The sequence below is a fragment of the Aulonocara sp. 'chitande type north' Nkhata Bay genome, linkage group LG22, assembly GCF_057382095.1.
Source record: "Aulonocara sp. 'chitande type north' Nkhata Bay isolate Kocher_YH1m ecotype deep benthic linkage group LG22, A_spYH_male_GT1.1, whole genome shotgun sequence".
NCBI lineage: Eukaryota > Metazoa > Chordata > Actinopteri > Cichliformes > Cichlidae > Aulonocara > Aulonocara sp. 'chitande type north' Nkhata Bay.
This window is the reverse complement of record NC_141364.1, coordinates 28,014,054-28,033,643: the sequence shown is the minus strand read 5'-3', so window position 1 is coordinate 28,033,643 and position 19,590 is coordinate 28,014,054. Positions and strand designations below refer to the sequence as shown.

Genomic DNA, 19,590 nt, shown 5'->3' with positions numbered 1-19,590 from the left:
TCTAATTTCTCTTTGCTTGTTTCTGCAGGCTGTTAGAATAGAGTGCTGGAAACATTTCTAGACTAATTTTGGCCTGAGCAAGCATTCATTTAGGTTTTCACGCTTCCAAACACTCTTTAAACAATGAGAATGGGTAACATAGCTACCCCCTTAAAACAACACTAATGAACAACATTCTGAATATAATGAGAAAATAATAACCTACATTATATAAGACACAGAGCATACTGAGAGATTCCTTCTGTGGCGTTAGCAGGATATGTACTGTGGGAATTATTTCTACTGGCTAACCAATGTGATGGGCAAAATGTAATTCAGACACTTTCATGCCTGGTTTCCACGGCAACTAACAGCAACATCTGCAGAGAATGGGATGATAGAAACTGCATCGAAAATTTTACCTTTTTGCTCATGTTTCTCTTTCCTTCTCTGGGCCTTTTGGTGCTCCGTCCATTCAATCAGCATAGTAACAGTAAGTAATTTCAGGTGCATATCTCAAACCACAACTAGCTCATTTCACACCATAAGTGATAAATTGGGAAGATGGCTAATGTGGCATTAAAAGAATGAAAAATTAACAGAATGGATACCCAATGGACTTTTGTTGTTGTGCCACCCTGAGTATTTTGTATGGAGAAAACAAGCCAACTTTAAAGTCTTCTCTAAAAGACTAACAGTCTCAGGGCCAATTATAGAAGGAGTCATTTGAGGATGAGGCAGTTGCATTAATAGTGACAGAGAAAATTAAATTTAAATCTAAAAGCCTAGTAGGTTGGATATGTGACTTGGTGAGCCTTAATTAATAGTGTTAAACATAAAAAGAGCCAAGGTAAATTGAGTCTCAAATGTATTCTGTCTGTCTGAAATGCTGGCTTTTTAAATTAGTGATGCTGCCTCTGCCTCCATGATGCAGGAGAGATTGGTTTGACTGAAACACGTGTTTAGAATAAAGGCACGGACTCCAGGGGAAAACAAGACAAATGTCAAATGAGTGGGAATGTAAACTGAGTAGCGGTTGCTTTTGAGCTGAAGCTTTCCTAAAGGGGCATACTATTATTCTTGTTGCCTGCAGGGAAATTTGCACTGCCTTACTAATGTTTACTTACATCTTTGTTTGAGTGTGTGTGTGTGTGCATTTGCTGTTGCAGCTATACACCAAGTGCAAAACTCTGCACGTGTATGCGTTTTTCTGTTCTAGATTTATGTGTGTGTGTGTGGATATGCTTGGTTGAGCACAGATGAAACGCATGAATCATGTGCTTCATGATTCATGTGTTTATGCTGCACATATAATATGTTGCAGTGCCTTGCAGGGACATTGTCCCCTAATGTGAGCTTAGAGGCATGTTGAGGATCCAAACGCCACCATCTGCACGAAGGCTAAACTCAGCCCGGCTCACATATTGAGGGGCCTTGGCAAAGGCACCTACCACCACTCCATCACTAATCACCATGGACAAGTATCCTACTCCTCTCAGGACAGGGTCACAGAGGGCAAGTGCTAAAGTCTGAGCAGAGCTTCGATTTGGAAAAAAAAAAGAATCTGCATGCTGGTTTAAGAAAGGGTTTTAGCTCCTCTGTCGGTTTCCCAGTGTGGATTCAATGAATTATATAATGTGGCCTCGCTGATTTTTAGCAGTGCCAGTAGCCCTAGAAAACGAGATCTGAATTTCATGAGCTCATAAATACTCCACATTATCATTCATTAGCATTTTCCCACATTTAAGCAGCTAAAAACAATATTTCCATTCTCGCTCCCTTCTTACTGAAAGCCAGACTGGATGTTAGTTATAAAGATTGGAATACAGAAGTACTTGGTTTCTGAACAGTACGAATGGCGGTATTTCGGGGTCGTTCAAGCATGACTTGACTATTCTATTTAAAGCCGCATGAAGAGATTTTTGACCACAAGGGGGCAGTGAAACAGTCTAGAACAGCGGTCCCCAACCTTATATGCGCCACGGACTGGTTTATGCCCGGCAATATTTTCACGGCCTTTAAGGTGTCGCGGATAAATACAACAAAATATAACCAGTACCGGTACCGAAAAAAAGAAAATTTATTCATAACACACGTGAAAAGACCCAGGAAAACCGAGTAAACGATAAAAACGATAACAAAATAACGCTGAAAACCGATAAAAACCCTGAAAACTATACATTTCACACCTGAGCCTCAACTCTCGCGGCCGGTACCAAACGACTCACAGACACCGGTCCGAGGCCCGGGGGTTGGGGACCGCTGATCTAGAATACAACACATTACAGCGCATCTGGTAATATCATTAAGGGCTTTGTCTTTTTGCTTCTCTGAACAGGGTTACTGGTAGACAAGTAGCCAACTACAGTCTCATCAAAAGAATGGAGTTTGATGGCAGTAAATGAGATATTAGTGAAATACAAAACAATTATGCTTTAAAATTTAGCACTAGTTTTATATTTTCATTCACTGAAAAGCTACTGTAACTGAATAAGTTGAAGAATAAGCGCACTTAACTGCCAACAATTAGTCATATAATATTTATATATGCTTGATTTAGTTTAAAGATATACCAACACCCAGTGCAGAAATGGCTTATTACAGAGTAATTATGTAATCTAACACTCTGCATCATATCACAACTGGCCAATAATAATTGGTCGAAATTACAGCATTTAAATGACTGAAACAATTATTTAATAAAACACTAACACCGAGCCCATTATCAGTTGATTCTCAGTACTTGCTGTTTTGGCTCCACGTTATCTGTTCTGGAAGTCAGCATGCCTTATTGAAGCTTTTGCAATGACCTCTGCTTCCAGGCAGACCACTCAGTTCACATTAAGCTTTTGTCTATGATGCCCAATAGAGCTAATCATCTTGGTAATGGCACAGCTGTGAAGAAAAAGGTCTCATATGATGGATCCAACATCAACTACTGTACACACTAAAACACAGTCAGGGAGTGTAATAGTAATTTAACAGAACATAACAGAATTTTCAATAACACCCGTAAACCACCAGCCTCCCGATATCCCAGTGATGCCAAAGAAAAAACATCTCCCAGAGAGGATCAAAGTACAAACACTAGCTGTCCTTTTCCTGCCTGTAACATCACATTAGCTTTAAAAGCACCCGGCTGGGAGCATAGCGATCAGTGGAAAAGGTCGGCTGTTCTTCCAGGACAAAAGGGACACCTCCCGCTGTGTTATTGTGGGTCTGACATTTGGGCATGTACCAGGTATGTGTGCCGCGGTTGCCCCCCTGTCACCAGAATGGTTTCATAGTCTTCAATCACTTTTCAGAAGCTGTTGAGTTCTGTGGCCTGGACCACCATTATTATGAGTTGTAGAGAAGTGGGTACTTACAACAGGGGTAATTGAGCAGCACTATGTCGTCCAAGGCAATATAACCCTGCCGCTCTTCAGAAACAGTCGCTTCAAAGATGACCTGTGAAGACAAAGGGTAAAGTAAATGACTACACCCCGCTGCATGCTGAATGGCAAATAGATTGGGTAAAATTAATATCTAAACGCCTGGCAAGAACAGAAAATTCACATGTTTTGTTTCACTTACTACAAATTTAAAGGGGAATCTTAATTGTAAAGTTTTACCCTGGCATTACACCATAATCAAGAATGTTTCATATCCGTTGTGTGGTATTTTTCAAAAGCAGCAATTTAATCACAGCTAAATTAGCATTAGTTATTAGCAGAACCTTTTCATCTCTTTAAAACACCAACAGGGAAATGTCAGGCTTTAGTGTAAGCCCTTCAGAATAAAGACGCCAGAGCCCTCTAGAGCCTCTTTTTGTATTAAAAGGTCAAACAAGCGGCAAAGATATCCATTTGAGACCTAAACACTTCTGAATGTAAGGCAGCTACAAAACAGCTTTTTGCAGAGATACAATATCTATGCCTAAAAGTATTATGTAGGGTCTACCTTACAATGTGAAGCACCTTGAGGCGACTGTTGTTGTGATTTGGCGCTGTATAAATAAAAATTAATTAAATTGAATGAAATGTATGTATATATGCCTAATGTACAATGCAGAGCACTGCTACTGGTAGCCACTTGATTTTTTTAAACATAAACATGCATGTTGTCACTTATAATGTATGCTACTATCTTTATAGAACATGTTGCATGGTGTCATCATATAGTAGCTTGTCCAGCAGAGTGGTTCTGGCACCCGGTGGTGGTGAAGTCATGGGGATATAATGGTTTACAATAAACACACAAATGCTGCATCTCCAGTGCCCATTTTATTAATCTGCTGTCTTGGACAGAGCTTTGGAACATGCTCCTGTTGTTGGAAACTGCCAAAGCACGTGCCTCCAGATAAAAAACAACAAACAAAAAAGGTAAATGACGTTGAAAATCCTGAAAAGCAACAACTGGATCTCTGAGTTAGGATTTCTCTGTCACAAACAAAAGGTAGCCAGCACTACAGAACAGGTGGAGGGGGGGACTTAGCCACTAATAGCTGTCATTCTGAATAATAGTAATGCCAGAAGTAGGAACTGCTCATGTACATGTACCTACAAACATTCCACCATAAATGCAAAGTTAACGCAATCTTGCTGCCTTAAAATCTAAATGACAGACGTCAAAACACTTTTGTTTAGCAAAATGCATCACCATGTCTCCTCTGTTGTCATATACTGGTGAGCAGGTACATTTACTTGATTACTGTTAAGACGACACAGCAATTTGTGATCTACTAAGCCCAAACGTTCAAGGTTCAGGTGCTGTACAATTTGATATGTTATAAATGTAGACAAAACCCCCCATGAATCCTTATATGACTAAAGATCTCTTTCCGTTCCCCGTTGGCCCTTTTATTAAATCATCTGCAGGAGTTCTTAAACACAGCCTAAATATTCAGTCAGTCATCTAAATGAGCCAGCCACACGCAGCGACTCGGAGTGAACGTGCAGGCCTCCCAGCATGCAACAAAGTCATTCTAGGTTTCCGAGTAGTAATTACAGTCAACAGATCACAAATCATTCCCGCCGCAAGCAACTCTTCACTTTGTACTACAGTATGACAAACTCTGAACTTGGGGACTGAGTGCATTAACACCTGGTAAGATGAAAGATGTAGCTGTGCCCTGATTCAGACATTCACCCACACTTAATACTGCTAGTTGTCTATGCTAAAGTCCGGTGGAAGTCAGACTGTGACCGTGTACTTAGACAGGCAATAGAGTGCAATGTTGACAATACATCAGGCTTTAAGTGCCTGAGGCAAATCAATAGCACAAAAGGCTTTGGTAGATGGATACAGACTAAGGCTTTCTTTCCACTAATTTATTTTTATTTTTCATTCCTATGTCAGGCCATTAGAGACGTCTGACCGATTAACTCTACAATTCATCACGCGTCAACACACCCACCACCATCGATTCACTCAGCCCCATGCTTTGAGCCATCATTAAGCCCCTCCACATCTGCCCTCACTTATAGACGAGTGTGTTTCGCTATGACTGTGTCAGACGCTGAGGAATAATGTTGGCATACAGTAGCTATGCATATTCACACAAGTCATTATACAAACGTTACAGTAGAATCCCCTTGCACTATTTACAAATAATATAATAATACCAATGATAAGGACTGACAGAGAAACACTACAGGTGGCCAGAAGCTTGGCGCCACTATCAAAGCTATAAACAAACATGTTAAAAAAAATAAAATAAAATATATCAAAACTGAAGCAGACTGTATGAAAATCAAAATTTGTGCCATTGCCAAATCTATCTATCTATCTATCTATCTATCTATCTATCTATCTATCTATCTATCTATCTATCTAATTTAGACCTGCGATGCATTGCATCGGGTTTTATATACGATTGCAAATATTATGTATAAGCTACTCTATGTAAGCTGTATTAAAAGACAGAAACAATGCATAGAGAGAAAACATATAATACTCATATATGTATGCACAAAGCAAAATCTATTTCAACAAGCAGTATAAAAGATGGATTTGTCCAACTGAAAATCTCAAATTCAAGGTCATTCTCCAGCCTTCTCTCAGCTTCGTTTCTGTCTTCTTTGTTATGACAAAAACAGGCCATGGCCACCCACCCCCACCCCCCCAAAAAACACAAAACAACCAAAAACTAACGCTGCAAACACACCTGTGATGTGTGAATAAAGGTTTGGTGCACTGCAAGCAGCAGGGTGCCATCTCTCAGGAAGGAGCCCTGTGTCATTGTCAGCAACCAAAGGAAATGTCATGAGAAGCACATCCAAATCAGAAAGCAAGCTCAGCTACAAGCCAGTGGAGACAGTTGAGAACAGTGCTGCACAAGGGCAGTTACATTTGAGGTAAAAAATCATGCAAGAATTTTAATATGCACCTCCTGTGGCATCGTGTTTGGCTCATAAAATTCAATGCTAGAGAATTGATAGCAGACTAACAAATAACACATTGATAGTAGACTAACAAAATCCATACAACGTCCCATTAGGCCTTCGCTATGAATACATAAAATGAAGAGTGGAAGCTGTAAACTAGATTGCAATAAAAACAAGATTTGCACAGTAATTAATATTTTTAGCTTTTAGTTTTTATTGCAGAATTGCAGGAAACATTTTTGGGTGCACACTAATAAAGAAGCTATCATTTGACACAGACACCAACATTCTTCATGAATTTATTTAATTTAACCAGTTATTAGAATTTTTGATGAATGTGTTGAATAAAAATGAGAAGGATGTCCTGTTAATTGACTTCTTCAAGTAAACTTAAACTAACACTACTGATCTATATTGGCTTTGTCGCATTAAAACATAAATATATGAGAAGCAAGTGGCCCTGCCACGTTCCTTTAACAGGCTCCACTGCAGTGTGATATAAAGGACCAGACAGCATATGCTGAAGGCTTTCTTTCCTTCTGTGTGTGTACTTAAATGTGTTTATGCAGTCACATTGAAGGGACTTGAAGGGACACAAAGAAAGAACCCACGATATAAATCATGAAATTTTAAAGGGAAAACTTTGTTTAATGTTAAAGTAAGGTTACTGTTAGGTTCAGGTAAGTCTATGTTCTTTTGAAATGATGAAAATTGAACTGTGCGTGTGTTACATTTTCCAAATATTTAGTCTTCAAAAATCTAATCATTCTACTTTTCAGAACAAACTGATAAAAACTGAAAATGTTCCACACGGTTTGGTGCATAATAATTTGGACAGTAACATTATTGTCACAATGGGAATCACCAACTGCTCTGTCTCACCCTGAGATACTTTTTGAGACCCAGGCAGTCGCTTCTTGTGGCTGATTGTTTGTAGATCATTCTACCTTCAGTTTTGTCTTCAGTAAATGGAATGCACATCTAGTTAGGCTCTATCCATCTAGAAGTCCTAGAACTGCTTTTGTGGCATATTCTGGGTCATTATTCACTAGCAGTACATGCTCATGCTGAAATATAGTTTGGTCTGTTTTTCCTGTTGGCTGAGAAATGAAATGAAAATTACAGTGCTTTTAAAAAGTGTTGTAGGTGCAAAAATGCCAAAAGACGCTGCAAAAACTGTAAAAACATATTTTAGCCCATTGCTAGGTGGTTACTAGGCGACAAGACTGTGTAGTCATATATCATGTATAGCTCAACTTTTGAACACATAAATAAGATATGATGATTAAAACAATGGGATCCTTTCATAAGGCATTGTAGGTGCATAAATGCAAAAAATTGGTCATTTTAACATCATTAACATAAACCTTCAGAGTGAACTGTTGTAAAATGGCACTATATGAATAAAACTTGTGTGAGCTGAATAATTTTGTAATTACATGAATATAATTCTACAGATAACTAGAAGAGAAATTCTTACTTAACCTCTTATATGTCAGATATGAATTAATACAGTCAAGTTAACAATGTCTGTTGCTGTTAATGCTAACTGCAGTTGCAGTTGTATCAGTTCTTTGCAGTAATACAAGTTTCAGGAGGATGCTTATAATATGAAAAAGAAGCAATATGGTGCTCTGTTTCAGTCAGCATTAAATGAATAAAGCTTTGATACGCTGGGGAATGTGGAGCTGTTATCAGTGAGATAAAATTGTGCTGGGCTAGATTTGGAGTGAATCCCTCATGCTTAGGTAAGCAATCCGATGGCAGACCTTGCCACTACCAATAAAAACAACTATGAGAGGTAATAGCTTAATGCAAATACATTGAATGACTATTGCAGAAATAAAGAAATGTTGGAAAGACAATTCTTGTCTGGTCTGTTTTCTTTTCTTTTTAAAAAAAAATCCAATTTACATACCGGTAAGCTCTTCTATAAACTGGCTTTAGAACATCAAGACATTTTTCCAGGAGTCCAACTTTTACAAATTTTGTTTTAAAAGTGTCTAAAACAAAACAACAAAAATTGAGAGGGTGACCTTTTGCAGCTACTAAGTAAGAGAAGTAAGTAACGAAGGAGAGAAGGAAATTTATAGGGGTATGGTAAGGGTGTAATACTGAGATACATTCAGGATTAAGGCAATGTGATCAAGAGGACAAAGAGTAAAAAAAATAAAGGGTGAATTTTTTTAAAGAGTGTTACAAAGAAAAAACGTTTGTTTTTTTTCAAAGAGCACCAAGATGACAGAGAATGAGTGAACCTGTCTGAACTCATTTCCTCTCTGTCCCTCAAAGTCCACTCTCAAACAGCAAGTCTCTTCACCAGAGCCAAGCAGAGTCAGGCAGAGGGTCATGAACTCAGTCAAATGACACCTAATGATTTAATCAGAGACTCAGCAGTGCAGGTTTATCTTCCATTACAGGTGCAATGAACTCTTGTGAAACACGGCTATAGTCTTCATCTTTTAAGCTGCAAGAGGAAGGACCTGTTATTAATGGATATTAATTGACTGATAAGGCTGCATGTTTAGGACACCTGAGTGTTAAAAAAAAACTATATACAAAGTCTGAATTAAACAAAATATACACAGAATTAGTGACAAAGGGCAAAAGTCCAATTTATTCTCAGCAATGAGGACCAAGATCTGGCAACGGTTGTACGGGGACCAGACACCTCACAGCAACAAGACTGATACCCCATACTCCAGAAGGAGCTTCCACAGGACACCCTGAGGGACGAGGTTCAATACCTACTGTACAGTTTACACGTGTAGACTTGTTGGGCAAACCCTGATACACCTTCAAATACCCTTGAGGGAATACTCCAGTGTTCCATGACCAGGACAAAAACCACAATGTTCCTTCAGAATCTGAGGTTTCAACTAACAGACACACTCACCTCCTCCTGGCATGGGCCTACCCAGTAAAGCTGAGAAACCCCTGAAGTTTGAACACACTCGCCAGCCCCCCTTCATGAAAAGAGGAAGTAGAACCACAGTCTGCTAATCCAGAGGCCCTGTCACCGACTAACACACAGTGTTGTAGAGTGGTGTCAGCCACAACAGCATCACGATATCCAGGGCCCTAATAAACTCAGAGAGAATCTCACCCACCCAAGAAGATCTGCCACTAAGGAGCTGATTATTTACCTCAGTGACCTCACCCCGAGTGATTTGTTCCTATGCTCTCTGTCGACTATAGAAGGCATGTCAGGGGGATTGAGGAGCTCTTCAAAGTAGTTCTTCTATCATGTCCTCAGTTCAGCAGAGGTCAGCAGAGTCCCATCAGCCCTCCTTGCTTTGGCTACTGCCAGAGTTGCAGTAACCTTACTGCATGGTAGCAATAGCCCTTATAGGGGTGTTTTGTCCATAAAATGTTTGTAAAGCACATTTAGCCTGGCCCTTCACCTAGAACACATTTACCTTGGGAGACCCTACAGGGCCAACGACAACACTGCTTCTAGTATCACCAGGGTACACCAATCCCTCTGCAAGATAAGGTGGGGATTCATTCTATTTCAAATGAAAGGATACAATAGAAATAAAAATAGATATAAAAAAGACATAAAAGCACACACAGCAATTATTATTGTTTCATGCATTACTGGGCTAGTCTGTTTCCTGCTTCTGGACGAGTGGTTGAAGAATCACTTCTTAATATGAGAAACAAAGTACTTCTAAAATGTATGTGTGCTCATGATGCAGAAGAATATATTTTAGACTCTCCAGGACTCTAAGTACTTGTCTCCTAGACTCCTTAATTACAATATTTGATTAAACATACTTTCACAGTTTGAATTAAAACTGGATCTTTTTTATTGTCATTTTTGATATAGTCTTTTTTAATGTGGCTGTGCCCTTATCCAAAATAATAAAACAAAGCCATGCTAACTTAAACCTTGATTTTTATATAAGAAACTGTTGGTATGGAGCACAAAAGATTATCATACAGTTTCCTAGATTGATTTTTTTTTTCTAAAACTACATTTCCTCTACTACAGCTACTTTAGCCCACAGAGTTGGACAGCTCATAGTTTGGATAAGTTGTCCTGTCTCTAAATAGATGTGTATCATCTTCTAAGAGGACTTCCTGCCAAAAAGTTGGATACATCAGAAAATATCCTATTTTCAAGGACAAAATATGTTAACATTATATTAACAATGGACATGTAGAATCCGGAACTATTGGCCACGAAATTTAAAATCTTATATCAGTAAAAGCCTAAATGCTGAAGGCCAAGAGCACCTCAGATCACGATCCAACATATCTCTGAAGCAGCCTGTCTTCCCTCAGGAGGTGTTGACACCCAATGTTTATTGAGTATGCTTTGAATTTAATCTATTTAATCTCCACCACCAGTACCACCAGCAGCTGCTTAGGGACGCACTTTCTCCCCCGAGTCCTCTGATATGGTGGTCCTACCCCTGTGTGGAGCTGCTGCTCTGTGGCCTGCTGTGGCTAATCTGTTGGCTGGCAGTGCTGGACAGTGATCTTTATCAATAGCACTGAGCAGATGGATGTGTGGACCCCTGTGGGGCCTCTGGAGAATACTAAAAAGAGGCACAGAGCCTCTCTCTAGGCTCAGCCCTTCGCGCAACAGATAGACACACTTGGTTCCTTTGTTTAAGCCTCTTCACTCTTCTGCACACATTTACCTGCTCCATTACCTGGTGCCAATCATCCAGGTTTATAGGACAAATAAAGCAATCTGTCCTGTGTCTACATGCCTGGTGGAAGGACTTTAGAGAGCAGTGCCTTCTCATCACTCACACATCTTGAACATACGTCACCGAGGTAGTAGATTACATTGCTTATGCATGCCTGCATGAATGGTAAACACTGCAGTGCTAAGCAAACTCCCCATCTGGTCTCACTTGTCTGATTGTTCTCGTTAGCTCCCCCCTCCTGCCTCCACCTTCCCCTTTGCTACAGTCCGTGGCATGCAAACTTCTAACATCCATAGAGAAAGGAAGAAAATCATTACTTTAAATCATTTTGGCTGTTGTGAGAGTCGCTCAGGACAGAAGAGCTGAGGATGGTAAAGCTCAGGCTGTCCTCATTGATCTGTGCAACCCTCTAATCTCATTAACTGGCTCTTGATTTATTGAGATGGGGCTCAGAGTGCATCAAGGTTATGGAAGCAAACACCCGGACTGCTCCCCCGCGCTGAGGGTCGCATGGAATTGAGGTCAATTGACTATTCGCTGCACCCACGCTCCCACAATCCCTTACACCAGCTATTGCCTTCTCATTAACGGCAATTTGGGGGTGGGGCGAGGTGAATGGTGTTGGAGGCGACAGGCTTAGTGGGAAGAAAGAGAGCATTAGGGGATAAATTATCAGCCCTAATGAGGTGAGGCAGGACTGGATCCAGTCATCAGAATCTTACAAGCTACACAACAGTGCTAATAATGCAGCACCGACAATACAGGCATCAAACAGAGCTATTGATTACACTGCAGCACACAGGTAAATTGACCAATAAATAAAGATACAACCCAAACACACACCCACTGTAATTATACAGCTATTGAGCCACTGTGATATATGACAGAGGCAATTTGCTATTTGTTGCATATGGTTTGAGTAATTGGGAGCGCGATAATAATGCTGTTACAACTGACAGCAGCCATGTTTTAATAGCTATAGCGCAGGTGTGAATGTGTGCGTGAATGGTTGTCAGTTTCTCTATGTTAGCCCTATGATAGACCAGGGAGTCCAGGGAGTACCCCTTGCCCTATGACCTCTAAGATAGGGTCCAACACCTCCATGGTTGAATGGATGGATGGAGGGAGGGATAGATGAGAAATTGGCTTAAAAGACTAAAGCTGAAGACGAGCTGATAATGCCAAAGGCTGACAAAACCTCACCTTGTTTCCACTGACATCCTAAGGAAGGAAAGAAAACCTTATGACTAAATAAATACGCTAAAACTAATCTGCACTGGAAAACACAGTGTATATATGACATCAGTGTTAAAAAATATTGATATAACTGCCACTAAAAAAATGCAAAATGGGGCATGAAAAACAAACTGTGTGTATCTATTCCTGAAACTGTTTTTATTATATTAGTACGTGTGATATTTGTCCAAAAGTTGATTCTGTTCATCTGGACGTAGCGTTTTCAGTGGGAGAAACGGTTCATTCAAGGGACTTCTTCAAGTCACTTCCTTCCTCTATGGATGTTAAAAGCCACAGAGACAGAGACTAAGCGAAAACCTGTAGTGATCCCGTATGTGTCCGGAGTATCGGAAAAGTTGAGACGCATTTTTCCTAAACACCAGGGGCCCGTTCTTCGTACGTCGCTTACTACATCCAAGATCAAATGACACATCCAAGATCAAATCATCGCGCTAACCGTGAGCTCGCTAATCCGGTTCCCCGAACACACCTGCTGTTGACGATTACTACAGCTGGACGCAGGAATGTGACATCACTGGGTGTCGTAAAAGGGGCTACGCATCGATAGTAGAAACATTGATCGGCAACCCGCTGATTGGTCGGCGAAAATGTCGAAGGGGCGTGCTCGGTATTTTCCGGCAGCAGAGCAAGAACTCTTGAGTGAGGGATTTCAGGAGTTTCAGAGTTTAATTAAAACGCAAGAGAACACTGCAAAGGCTGCAAAAGCAAGGAGAGAGGGCTGGCAGAAAGTTGCTGACAAATCAAACTCGTAGGTAATTTAATAATAATAATAATAATGGATTGGATTTATATAGCGCTTTCCAAGGCACCCAAAGCGCTTTACGATACCACTATTCATTCACTCCCACATTCACACACTGGTGGAGGCAGCTACGGTTGTAGCCAGGCTGCCATATCGCGCCATCGGCCCCTCTGGCCAACACCAGTAGGCGGTAGGGTAGATCTATCATATGACACTATATTGTCCAATATCATATGGCATTATATTATATTATAATATGTTATATTATATCCCCTTTCACATTAGAGCCACAACAGGACCCACAAGAACATGGGAACAAGTAAAAGTGGAATACAGGAGTATTCTACAGAATGGTAATATTTATCTCTTAGATTGCTTTGCGTCTCTTGGCAAGGTAATACTGGCCTGTAATACTCTGTTAGTTTGTTCATAACAGCAACCAAGAAAAGGGCAGAGGAAAAAAAGACAGGTGGTGGTCCTGCACCCCCTCGTCAACAAGTTGGTTATGTAAATAATACCCTCACGGGAATATCGATATCTCTCTATGAGCACACTGTCGCGCTGAGCTAAAGGATCCTGTCTATCCCGCAATATACGCTGAATTCTGAGGACTCTCCTTATCAATCTTGCACCTTCCGCAATGGGTTGGTCGCGTATACGGACAGGACATGGCTGCGACAGGCTTCCCAAATCCACCTTGGCTTTTATAGCCGTGGTCTCTCATCTTGATTACACGAAGTAATTTACAATTGCTACTCTGAAATATGAATTACATCTGTAATAATCACATACATGTGATAGAATGTTAATAGTTCATTTCCCTTTTTTAGGAAATGACCTGTATGTACATCAATAAAAGGATCAAGTGCTGCATTATCTTTAGTTACATTGATGTTATTTATTTATGGTGAAACAGTGGAAAAATATCGCTGTTGCTTTCGTATAAATGAAGCGGACATACCTGCGTGGCCGCGATCTAATCCTGTTTACATAAAGTAAACCTGCTCCCGAGCAGGTTTACGCTTACGGCTCTGTTGCTATGACAGCAAGTCCCGGATGAGCTTCGGGGAACCGACTGATCCAGGATCACGCGAAATCGTCAACAATCTAATCCGGCTAACCTACTTAGCGAGGTACGAAGAACGGGCCCCTGGTCTCTGTGGCTTTTAAACCCCAAAACACGCTGCGCCAAAAATTGGTCCACCCCAAGGATCGGGTCCCCCGACACAGAGTAACATAGTGTACGCTGTTAGGTGCCAGGAGGATTGCCAGGATTTATACATCGGGGAAACCAAACAACCTCTGGCAAAGCGGATGGCACAACACAGAAGAGCTACCTCGTCAGGCCAGGACTCTGCAGTCTATTTACACCTACAGGCCAGTGGACACTCTTTCAAGGATGAGGATGTACACATCCTGGACAGGGAGGAATGCTGGTTTGAGCGCGGAGTCAAGGAGGCCATTTATGTGAAAAGGGAAAGTCCATCTCTGAATCGAGGAGGGGCCTAAGGGTACATCTTTCACCATCTTACAATGCTGTGATTGCAGCCATTCCCCAACTCTCTGTGAATGGTACTCGTGGCCGTTGATCAGTCGTCTTTGATCAGTGGTTGTTGATCAATGGTCATGAGAATTTGCATAATTATGATGAAGGAGACCTCCCAGCCCATTGTACCTTCAGTGGGCTAGTTTCAGTCATTATGCAAATGTACTGTTTATAAGATTGGGGAAACCTGCAGTCAGCTGAGACTGAAGAAGTCACTTGGATGAGTGACGAAACGTTTCTCCCATAAAACGCTACGTCCAGATGAACAGAATCAACTTTTGGGGATTTACTTTCCTGGATGATTGAGAATGCATCAAGATGTGTGATATTTGTATTTAACATCAGTGCCACTCACGGGAATACAGTGGTTCTATTTTGTACATCCATAAAGTCAGAGTAACAGGAAACCACAGAAGAGAACTGCAGCAGCCTTGAAGAGCTGAGCTTCATGGTAAAATCAGATCTGCAACGCTTTAACAAAAAGTGAGTCACAGCTCTGTGAGGTGCTCCTGTGTTTATGTCAAATTTACATTTATTTACATGGATTACCTAGAGGCACAACATTGCTAGATTGAACCAGCTTCAAGCTTAAATGTTGCTCCCCTTCCATGTATTAAAATGCATCAAAAAACAGTCGGGGCTCTTGGCGGTGTTTTTACACTAACAGTTTTTGACTCCTGTAAAAATGTGGTTGGTAAATGCGGACATCTCCATTGTTAGGCTCCAACTTGCTAATTTTTTTGTTCTTTTTCCAAGCAGAATACGGCAGGAATACAAATCATCTTTTTTATAGTCACATATTACTAAGATCAAATGAATTATCGCTCCTGCAAATATGACTTTATGTTTAAAGCCATTATGTTCACCTGCTTCTGCTTCGTGATAAGAGATTTTTGATTGAGAGCAGCCAGGCATACTAGGACAAGAGACGCAGTCATCGTATTTAATTCAAGAGATTAATGAATTCTGATTGGTGCAGGTAAGTAAGTAACATCACAAATAAGGGAATTCACATCTGTAAAACAAGCTAAACTTTTTCATTGTAGCAAAACCGATGATGAGTTGATGGAGTAGCTAATTTTAGATGGAAGTCCGATTCTGACCAGTTACACTGTTTACTGTCATTTAACCTCAAATCAGAAAGAATACTCTTTTAAACCAACTCAAATTTAGTATGGAGAATCGCCACTGCTAATGAGAGCTGGGGCTCTTTCCACAGCTAAGCAATCTTCAGCAGTTTTAGGGAAGGCACAGCATCAATGGAGGAGTCAGGCAAAGGCCATGTTTGCCTTTGTGTTTTTTTCCCAACATGTATCAGCTGTGCCGTGTGCATTTTTCAACCCTGGTTGTAACTTTCAAAATTAAGGTTTTTCCTGTGTCATTTGGGGCAAGCAATTTGAAGTGCGTGATAGTGCCATCCGATGCTGATTCTAAATGCATTGAAAACACGAGAGATTTCTGGACACACAAACATAATCTCTTCTCACCACTTGGACCACTTGCTAGATTCGGCTCCCTGCAGTTTTGTGTACTTCTCAAAGATCAAATGTGGAAGGACTTTTGGTTTAACAGAACGGGGAGCTTTAAAAGTACAAGGGGTAGCAATGGAGCCACCGAGAAGATAAAGATACAGGGTGTGCTGAAATTCATCCAAATGCTGATTTTTGCTCATTTTCCACCATGTTTAGAATGAATTAGGGAAAAACTATAGATTAGAGTTTAATTCTGTTTTCTGCATGAGCAAAATTTATTCCATTCCAACTTTTCATTAAGCCAAAAAGTTCATATAGAAGTGAAGTAGAAATGAACTGGATGAACTTTGCCTACAAATTAGAACCTGCAATAGAACATGTAACAGACCTGGGTCATTTTCACATATCAACTGTATGCTGCTGATCTCTACAAAGATCTGCAGATGTGGGTGATGCACAGTCTGACACGAAACCAGACTGTTTTCTAAATTTGTCATGTAGGAATCTACTATAGTAGAATATTTATTTGTTGTTGTTTTTTTTCCATTATAATTGACATACTTATATTAAATACTGAGGTTATATGGCACATTTAGCTAAATAGCATGAGTGGGAGGGGGATTTCAGTATTGTGTGTTATTGAAATTGGTGATTGCGACTATTTGCAATGACTGGGCAACCACTGATATTTTCTAGTCACGAGTTCTATTTTTACTGTTTTGCGACTCAGCCATTAATGTCAGAACTGTTCTGCCGTAAAACATCTCACCAAGACTGTAGCTGAGCAGCCCCTTGACAAACTGCATTAATCAGCCTTCCATGGTTGCATATGGCTGACTGTGGTTGCATATGACATATGCGGACGTATGAATTTCCTCGTTCCAGATATGATCTAGAACAGGGAATACAAACTGTAACTGTTCAACAGGATACGATGAATATGATAGACTGAAGGAGTCTTGTGTAGTTGTAGTTCATAAAATAATCCCAAATAAAATGTAAATGAATATGATTGCATATTGTACTATTTTGTTGCTGTAATGGTATGTTAAATGTATGGTACATGTATGTACTGTACGTTACATATTTATTATTTAGTTGTGCTTAAATATTTTTGTTTCTTGTGCCCAGTCTTCCCTGGCCCAGACAAGACAATATCTCATCATCATCATCATCATCATCATCGTAATAACTGTAATCATCACCACTAGTGGTTGGCACTCACCACATCATACCACAAGTCCTGCAGTTTTGCTCATATTCAGTTGTCTGACCATGAAAAATGTCCTTTGTTATCAAAGCTGACGTTCACAGGTGGGGTTGTTCATGTTTAGTCAACCTGACAGTTAAACACTACCAGAAATACGAGAATATGAAAAAGAAAAAGAAAAAAGCAACAGCTCTCCTCTCTCTTTGATGGGAAGTTGTAAACAAGCAAGACAGAACAGAAGACTGCACCTCAAACCAGCTCGGTTCAGAAGTATTTTTAACTACAAAAGTACTTTGTTCATGGAAGGGCAGTGAAGTCCCAGAACATACTTGGAAAACATAAGAAAGCCAGAGCACACCGGCTTTTTACAGAGAACGGAAGACAAAGCAGCAAAAAGCGTCCAGGCAATACCTGGGGGCGATCGTGGCTCAAGAGTTGGGCGTTTGTCTTGTAATCGGAAGGTTGCCGGTTCGAGCCCCGGCTCCGACAGTCTCGGTCGTTGTGTCCTTGGGCAAGACACTTCACCCGTTGCCTACTGGTGGTGGTCAGAGGGCCCGGTGGCGCCAGTGTCCGGCAGCCTCGCCTCTGTCAGTGCGCCCCAGGGCGGCTGTAGCTACAATGTAGCTGCCATCACCAATGTGTGGATGTGTGGATGATTGTGTATAGTGTAAAGTGCTTTGGGGTCTTTAGGACCAAGTAAAGTGCTATACAAATACAGGCCATTTACCTGGACGGACATCAGCCACAATATGTTTGCCATTTATGAAACATGTTTAACCACAGCAAAAAAAACTGTGGCCAAGCTTTCTGAATGCTTTCGCATTTTAAAGTAGTCAGCGAATCTCTTTTTTCTTCTCCCATTTCACTAATTAGGAAATTAGTGGGTAGAATCACCAAGAATTTTTACAAGATTGAATATTAGAAATTTCCAGTTAGCTACCATCTTATATAAATTTATAAAATATCCAAACATAATTCACCTCAGCTGAAAGCTGTCAGGACTCTTTGGCTCATTGTTGTATTTAACAACATAACTACTGAAACCTCATGTGTTTATGTGTTTGTTACCAGTTTCTTACCTGGTATTCACTGGGCCAGAAAGTGCTCACAGCAAGCTCCACCTGGTGCCACTGGCGACCCTGGGAGCCTGAGATATTCCAAACTGCACTGCCCTTGGGACCCGAGTTTACCCGGACATAGACTTGGAGGTCCCCGGGGCTGTGGCCATCACGGCTGTATAGGAAGTAGCTGAACTGGATGCAATGAGTGTCGTTCTCACTGAGCGGGAGCAGAAGGAGCTGAGCCCTTTGGCCACCATAATGCTGCGAAGAATTCACCATCATGAAGGACCCTGGTATGAAAAAAAGAAAATTAACACTGATTAGAGAATAGCCTATTTTCTCTTAACTTTAGTTCTCGGTATCACAAAAGACTGCACTCATAGTTTTCATTTACTATCGGCAGAGTCTCGCAGGGAGCCTACCGAGAGCACTTGGACAGAGAAAGGGAAGTTTGAAAGTTTAGCGCTGATAAAACTAAACGACCTTGCCAAGCAGATTCATCTTCTAAACAAGCGGCAGCTACACCTACACCCACTTTACAAACAGCAGCCATTTCAGCATTTTCACCTGCCATATTGAGCTAACTAACCTGAAATATAAAAAAATAACAAGATCCAAGTCTTTGGGCTTCACCTGTAACACCTCAGCCACGGATAGATATGTCAACCCTAGATATGTTAGTTTTGAGCCGCTGAAGAATGTCTGCCTTCTTCTTATTTTTAAACTGCCAAAAAAGAACCTGAGAGCTAAAGTTGACAGGTTCAAGGTTGTTACTAGGAATATCTGTGAAATCCTCTCTGGCTATTTGTCTGTATTTGGTCTGTCTCTGCTACCTGCTTTCACAGGGCCATCAGTTTTGCAGCACTGTCTCAGATCTGGTGTGTTCAAAAGGACAGAGTGGATGTCAGATTGGACTTTCATTTTGGACTGAGGTTCACAGAGTCACTGCTGGCTCTCTCATCCCGGCAGCACACCAGAGATTCCCTGGCCATGAGAAGAGCATCACATTATACAGTGGGGAAAATAAAGGGTGAGGCTTGCCTTTGACTGTGGCCTTCAAAACAGTATAAAGTCAGTTTAAAGTGGGAGAAAATGGAATGGAAAATACAATCTTTATTTATTTATTTTTTTTACCCGTGTTTTCTGCCACAAGCAGATGCCTATTCAGTATTCAAAAACAGCAACATTTCAACATGACATCTTAATACTTCTACGGCCAACATTTTTTAACAAGCCCAACCCTATATATCAAAACAAAAACAGTCAAAAACTCACTTTAGAATGAATGATG

The 19,590-nt window shown here is 40.7% G+C and overlaps 1 protein-coding gene across 4 annotated transcripts in view; it reads right to left on the bottom strand.

The window, feature by feature from the left end:
* Positions 1 to 19,590, bottom strand: part of LOC147304384 (receptor-type tyrosine-protein phosphatase U-like) — a 273,746-nt gene that overhangs the window by 108,368 nt on the left and 145,788 nt on the right. For all 4 annotated transcript variants that reach the window (XM_086279852.1, XM_086279853.1, XM_086279854.1 and 1 more), the window contains exons 3-4: positions 18,318 to 18,589; positions 3,348 to 3,429 (exon numbers count right to left, since the gene is read on the bottom strand). In XM_086279852.1, coding sequence (XP_086135978.1) covers positions 3,348 to 3,429; positions 18,318 to 18,589 — 354 coding nt within the window. The remainder of the gene's footprint in view (positions 1 to 3,347; positions 3,430 to 18,317; positions 18,590 to 19,590) is intronic.